General features: G+C 43.7%; 1 protein-coding gene across 1 annotated transcript in view; it reads left to right on the top strand.

Annotated features, from left to right (window-relative positions):
- Positions 1 to 3,016, top strand: part of SRP19 (signal recognition particle 19) — an 8,119-nt gene extending 5,103 nt beyond the window's left edge. Inside the window, exons 4-6 of the mRNA XM_014587203.2 lie at positions 1,405 to 1,476; positions 1,569 to 1,680; positions 2,407 to 3,016. Coding sequence (XP_014442689.1) covers positions 1,405 to 1,476; positions 1,569 to 1,680; positions 2,407 to 2,540 — 318 coding nt within the window. The 3' untranslated portion in view covers positions 2,541 to 3,016. The remainder of the gene's footprint in view (positions 1 to 1,404; positions 1,477 to 1,568; positions 1,681 to 2,406) is intronic.
- Positions 3,017 to 7,551: the final 4,535 nt, after the last annotated feature.

Genomic DNA, 7,551 nt, shown 5'->3' on the forward strand with positions numbered 1-7,551 from the left:
CTTGACCATACTCAGCTCATTACACAGCAAATAGGGGAACAGAATAATAATTCATGACAAGCAGCATGTTTAATGAACTGGCAGCAGAGATATTTGGCCAAAGAAAAGCAGAGGAACTTTGTCCTTTAAAATTACGAGGGGCTCCACCATCATCTGGCATCCGCTCAGTGTTGTGTCTGTGGTTAGAAATGTCCATGATAGGAACTCCTGGGATCTTCCGGATTCTTCGTTTAAGGTCTCGGTCCACTGTGGGCACGATGTAACACTTGTGCTGAGTCACTCTGTACTGAGCAGTCATCTGCATAGGTTCCTTTATGTGTGCATGGTCATCGTTCAAATTGGATCCTTAGCGATCCTTAGAGCCACTCGATACTTTTGCCCCAGTTTCTCAGTTTTAGCCATTACACAGTCAGTTATACAAGGGATACACCTGGCGTAGGACAGTCCATCATCGACTGCACCAAGTCCAGTCTGACTTTAATGGAAAAGTTGATATCAACCAGGATGTGGTAAGGTGGACCCAGCTGTGTATTATATTGAAAGGATAAGCAGGGAGGGTGTTGGGGGACGTCTCTTTCCTTCAGCGTGCTAGGATCTTTCTTTTCTTCCTTTTAGGTTTTAATCTATCCTTTTCTTTAAGCCTCTGATCTCTGAGACTGAGCATTCGCTTCGTGGTCGCATACTTTCTCGTTTTCTTTTGTTTCCCCATGCTCACGCCACATTCAGGTTTCTTCTCCTCTCGGGATCTTGGGCACACATTCACACATGCCCAGCGTGAGTTTAAGCCACCAGGTCCGGGATTCGAACCGCAGTCGACTGCGTGAGAGTCCAGCAACATAGCCATTATGCTAACTGCTGGTCTCGGTCCCTATTTATTTTAATTTTACCAGAGAGGAACAGAGAGAGAGAAAGGGAAAGTGAGAAAGTAAGCCACCAGGTCCAAGATGTGAACCACGGTTGGCCATGTGTGAGTCTAGCGCCCCGAACCACCACACCACCTATCAGCGTGATACTGGTAGTTTTCTAAAGTGGTTGTGTCATTATTTAAAAAATCCAGCGTACCATGCTAGGGGCTAAAGGATACACTGGTGGACAAAGCAAAGTCTGTGTCCCCATGAAGCTGATGTGGAAGGGAGATGGAAACACAGGTATACATCATTGTTATTTCATATATTATTACTATTATTTTTTAATTTGCCATAGGGTACATGAACCAGAGAAAGAAAGAAAGCCACCAGGTCTGGGACTTGAGCTGTGGTCAGCCATGTTCGAGTCCAGCGCCTTAAGCACCACACTAACTGCTGGCTCTTGGTTAAAACAGTTTAAAATAATTTACACAGCACTGTGGCTAGCAGTATCCATTTGAAGCCAGGTTATTTAGTGGTTTTGTTTTTGATTATTCAGGCTGTTGAAAACCCTACAGCTACAGAGATTCAAGATGTCTGCTCAGCAGTTGGACTCAACGTGTTCCTTGAGGTACAGTGTGATTATTTCTCCACCATTTTCCATACTCATCCTGTTGATGGGATTTTCTTAAAACCTATTTGGTTTTGTTTTGTTTATGTTAGAAAAATAAAATGTACTCTAGAGAATGGAACCGCGATGTTCAGTACAGAGGCAGAGTCCGGGTGCAGCTCAAACAGGAGGACGGCAGCCTCTGTCTCGTGCAGTTCCCCTCAACGTATGATTATTTCTCCACCATTTTCCATACTCATCCTGTTGATGGGATTTTCTTAAAACCTATTTGGTTTTGTTTTGTTTATGTTAGAAAAATAAAATGTACTCTAGAGAATGGAACCGCGATGTTCAGTACAGAGGCAGAGTCCGGGTGCAGCTCAAACAGGAGGACGGCAGCCTCTGTCTCGTGCAGTTCCCCTCAACGTAGCTGGCCTTTAATGGCGGGTGGGGGCGGGCGGCTCCTCTGCAGCACAGCAATCGAAAACTGGTCTTTCTAAAAGTTGTTTGTTTATGTGTTTGTATATATGTGTGTGTGCGTGCATGTGTGTGTGTGTGTACATATGTATATTAATTCTATACAGGGCATGTGCACTTGCCGGAGAGCATCCCCAAGGGGCATGGCCACACTGTAGTCCTTTCTCTGGATTTTCGGCATACGTGCTAGGTGTGTTTTTCAAGCTGCTGGGACCAAGATTCAAAGCACACAGTTGACCATGTAGGGTCTTACCTCCACTCCATCTGCTGGCCCAGAACTGAGTTATTTTTAGCCTTAAAGTAGATTTTCTTCCGGGACCAGCATTTGGCATAATGGCCACGTCACTGGACTTCTCGTGTAGTCAGCCACGGTTCGAGTCCCAAACCCAGTGGCTTAAACTCACATTGGGTGAGTTCAAGTTAACAACCTTTATGTCCTCAGAGTACACACTAAGCCACGCTTCTGGTTCCTAGGTAAGTCAGTCATGTTGTACGCAGCGGAGATGATACCTAAACTAAAAACACGGACACAGAAAACCGGAGGAGCTGACCAAAGCCTTCAGCAAGGAGAAGGAAGTAAAAAAGGGAAAGGGAAGAAGAAGAAGTGACTTGGCACGAGCGTCGAGTTCATGTACTGCCACAGGAGACACGAGTGGAGGGTTCTCATTCGTATCCGAGAGAAACAGAAGCTTTTGTTGCCATCATTTAACTGAACTCCGAACATCTGTGCCTCCATCTTTAGCTTTGGAGTTGACGGTGAAATAAGTTAACATCAGAAGTTTGCATCTAGCTTTTCTGGAGTATAGGAATTGTTTTGTCTTTCAATGATGAGGTTTTATGGAAGAAGTATTTTTAAATGGCCAATGAACTATGCCATAAGTTCATTGAAATCTGTATCTATTTCTCTTCTATGTAACATGTTTCAGGTAAATAAGTGTAATAAGACTTGAAATACATGTTTTGCTCACCTTTTAAGTTAATGAAATAAAAATCTGAAACTGACTCCTGTAGTTTTTGTGGATCGAGTGCTTACTGCCAGCAAGGGGTCAGTGAAGAGAGCGAGGTTACCAAGCCGTGAAGGCCGTGCAGTGTGGGTCTGCCAGACAGTGGCCCATCCTACGGGGGAGGGGGACAGTCTATTGATTATCTTCTTTTTCTAGAGACATCGTGCTCTCCATCAGGAGAGGGAGAGGAGGGGAAAGCATTCCTCCCGAGGGTCACACCACAGTCCCTTCTCCACTCCTCCCTCCTGTCAGGATTTGGGCACACGGGCACATTCATGTGCCCATTGTTTTTTCCAGGCTGCTGGGGCTGGGATTCAAACTGGTTATGTGGGATCCAGCTCTCTTAATTACTAGACCACAGGTCTTACCATACAATTTCTTAATCTGATATTTTTATGATCAGATTGTTCAGTTGCTATTTTTTTTCCCAAGAAACTAAATTGGATTGGTGCTTCTGAATTTATTTTAAAGCCGTATTTCTCAAAGTGGGGATTTTGAGCTGATTCCTTTTCTCCTGAAGCCTGGTTTAGCTCTTCTTCAAGTTCTGAGCTACTTGATAGACTTCGAATAAATCCTATTTAAGTTTTTGTTGCATGTAAGCAATCCCAATTGATTCCAAAGTCAACCTAGAGTTGTGGAGCTTTAAATGAGGTCGCACCCCCAGACTGTGAAGGTGATCCATAGATGTGACGAAGTATTAGCATTTCTATTTAATCTTTAACAGTTTATGCTATGTTTTATGCTGAACAGCCTCAACAGCATGCTGGTTGACAGTGCTGCCCAGTAGGCTGAGGCCACCCGGAAGGCCTGGGTTCGATTCCTGGCCCACCCTAAAAAGCTAGCCAGAGTGGCAGATGCCTGTAGTCCCAACTGCTTGGGAAACAGGCTGGCAGATCGCTATATACCTGAAACCCTGTCAAAAACAAAAAATGTGCAACCCAGAGGTTACGTATGGTAAGTGTGTCAGCTCTCAGTGACGCCATCTTTGTTTCTTTCCATGGCATTTTTCTAACATCCTTATGGTTGTCTCAAGCCCATAAAAGGGCTGATACCAAACATTTACATAAAAGTTCAAGGTGGGACCAGCAGGTGGCATAGTGGTTAAGGTGCTAGACTCCCACATGACCCACCACAATTCAAATGCTGTACCCCAGTGGCTTAAAAAGCATGCCTGGTGCATGTACATGCCCAAGATCCTGAGAATGGAGGAGAAGGGATTGCGGTGTGGCCATTCCCCCCACCCCAGGGGATGATTTCTCACTTTCTGTCTAGCTAGAGTACAAAACCCTAAAAAAGAAAAAGTTGGGAAGAAAAAAATTGCTTTTCCAGCCACTTCTGTCAGCCTTTAAAAGACAAGCAGAAGGGAACCAGCAGTTAGCATAATGGCTATGTCGCTAGACTCCCACATAGTCAACCGCGGTTCGCGTCCCGGACCCGGTGGCTTAAAACTCACGCCGGGCGCGTGTTCGTGCATGCCCCAGATCCTGAGAGGAGAATGGAGAAGGGATTGTGACGTGGCTATCCCCCCTGGGGGGGGGGGTGATTTCTTGCTTTCTGTCTCTCTGTCTCTGTCTCTCTGGCGAGCACTCGCGCCCTATAGCGAAAACCTCTCAAAAAAATAAATAAAATAAAAAGAGAAGCAGAAGACTTCTTAAAATCCTCCCAGCAGACTTTCTATTCAGTCCTTGAGAGCTGGGGCATTCGTCCATCTCTAACTGCAAGAGAGCCTGAGAAAGTGAATGCATAGCTTTTATCGTCCTGATAGTAGAAGCCGCTAAAGAAGGTGAAAATGCATAGATAGCCAACTTAAAACAATTCTCATAGATAACTGGAATCTAAAACTGTCACCATTTGCTTTTAAAGTAAAATCTAAGCCTTGGAGGACTTTTTTTTTTTTTTTTTAAGAATTATTTAAGTTTATTAATTTTAATTTGACCAGAGAGGGAAAAAGACAGCAAGCTACAAAGTACAGGATTTGAACCACAGTCAGCCATGGGGAGTCCAGCGCTCCTAACCACCATGCCACCTGCTGGCCTCTGTGGACAGACATTCTTAAGGGAATTGATATAATTGATTAAGTTATGGGCCAATAAGAATTGTCAAAAGATTTCAGAACTATTGTACCAATATATTGCTGTTTCTTAACATTGTAATCAGTGCATAGTTGGATTTTTCTTATACTAATCAGTGAATTAAAAGTGTTTTCTAATGAGCAAGTTTGGGCATGAACTCTTATGTTAAAATGTTTATATTTGTCAGTGAAGGAAGGATTTGTATCCTTTGCCACTTTTTGTGTGTTTGGGGGGAGGTTTGTTTTTATATAAGGTTTCACTTTGTCTTGATACTTATACCTCACCTTCCTCTGTTGCTGGGACCACAGCCATGTGTGTGCAGATACCTAGGGTGGGCTGGGAGTCATGCTGGCCTCCCCTGCAGCCTCACCCTGCTGCAAAGCGGTTCCAGCATGTGCCACCATGGCTGGGCCCGTTGTCTACTTTCTGAATACTTTTTCAGTTATACTTTGCACAGCTTAACTGATTAGTTGTCATAGAATAAGCTTTTGTTTTAGCCATTAACTATTATCTATAGAAGAGCATTTGGTTATCCTTCCTTCTCCCCCACCATACACAGGCATGCTTCCCATTTTACCACTCTACCAAAATACTGGGTTTTTGGAAGTCATGATGCATTTTGCATAGAAAAGCAGAAAAAAGACATCATGACTTTGCTGGCAACCCAATATATTTCCTAGTTTCCTTTTTCAGTACATTTCATTCATAGCCAAGCCATATAGTATCTTTGCTACTCAAAAGTACGATCAGGAGTCCAGAACCCCTGGTCCCCCAAGGAGCTTAGGAGAAACACAGTACCTCTGGCCCAGCCTAGAACTGAAGTGGCATTTAATGAGATCTCCAGGTGATTCCTATGTACATTAGAAGAACATGGAAATATGCCATTTTCTGGACTTCGAGTTTTCTTGGAAGCAGTTATTTTACTCCTTCATTTCCTTAGTTTTCTTTTTTTGTTTGTATTATACATTCAGTAACTGTATATCATTATAGCTTGCAAGGTGAATTTTCCCAGCATGAATACACTGTATGTTAGTCCAGTTAAGGGTATCATACATATTATCGACAGATAGTTTTCCATTTTTGTGTCCCTTAAATGTTTTACTGTCTTTTTCTTCTTGATTCATTTGCTTAGCTGTCTAAATATTTTTCACTAATTCAACCACAGATTATCTGTTGTAAAAAAAATTTGTTCACATAAGGTAATTTATTCATATATATTGGATTGTTGGAAAGGTCATGATGTATTTTTTATGTATAACCAGGTATGTTTTAAGTGCCAGAGGACATGTGCACTTGCCAGAGAAAGAGACAGAGAGGGGGAAAGTACCCCTCTTGTGGAGAGCAGTCACACCACAATCCTTTCTTTTGCATTTTTCCATCCTGTTGGGATTTGGGGCACACACACACTGGCATGTTTTCAAGTCATAAGGGCTGGGATTTAAACTCTGGTCACCCTGGTGGGTTCTGGCTCCTCTATGCACTGGGCCAATCCTCTTAGTATTTTTGAAGTTCTTCTGGATCCCTTTGCCTGCCTCTGAACTCTTACTGCTTATAGCTTATGGCTTCACCCCAATTCCCCTCACCATCTTGCGGTGACTTCCCCACTGTTTGGCCATATTGGAAATACTGTGTTGTATATCCTATGTGCTCCTTTGTCCTGCATCGCTTGTGTAGCTCGTCTTTAGGATCCCACTGAGGAAATGCAGAAGCAGTAGATGTCTAAGAATTTGATCATTTGATGCTCATATTCTTTTTTTTTTTTTTTTTTTCAATTATCAGCTCATAAAGTTTTTAACAATAGGGAACATAGATTCTATTCAGGGTTGGATTAAGGGTGGGTCTCGTGCAGTTCCGCAATTGTAGGTGAGTCTCCATGGAATACAGTTTCAGGAAAGCGGTTCTGGTAAGCAGAGATGATTATCAGTTGATGCGGCACAGCAGCCATCTTGTGATTAGCGGGAATGGTGTTGTGGGGATCTGCAGCGTGACTTATCCTCGGGTATCTGGCTTCCCTAAGAATGGTAGAGTAGTTCCTGTTCTTCCCTGATGTAATGCAGGGCTGGTAACCATCATCTTCTCACTGTCCATAGGTAGAGAAAATCCTCCTATACAATATATTTCTCAATTGGTTTAAGACAGCCAAAGTTTCTTTCTGTTGCTTATAGTTGCAAGTTCTTAATCCTTGTTTTCGTCTTCAGTGTCTTCAGTTTGCCGCCTGCGGCCAGCGGCCGCACACAGGCCCGGCGGCCACGCGCCAGCCCCCGGGGCCACACGCCAGGCCCCCGAGCGCGCGAATGTGCGCGGGACCCAGCGTCACCTCCCGTTCACCGCTGCGGAACACGGAACAGAGCCCCAGCCGCGCAGGCCCGGCCGCCGATGCTCATATTCTTTAGCTGGGTATAAAATTAGAATTGGAAATCATTTTGTTTCAGCAGTTCAAAGGAATTTCTTCATGAGTTTTTTGTTTGTTTTTAAGATATTATATAATTTTCAGAGCCAGTAGATGGTGTAGAGGTTAAGGTGGCTGGATCCACATGGCCAAC

The sequence above is a fragment of the Tupaia chinensis genome, unplaced genomic scaffold (assembly GCF_000334495.1).
Source record: "Tupaia chinensis unplaced genomic scaffold, TupChi_1.0 Scaffold000195_1, whole genome shotgun sequence".
In the NCBI taxonomy this organism is placed as follows: domain Eukaryota; kingdom Metazoa; phylum Chordata; class Mammalia; order Scandentia; family Tupaiidae; genus Tupaia; species Tupaia belangeri.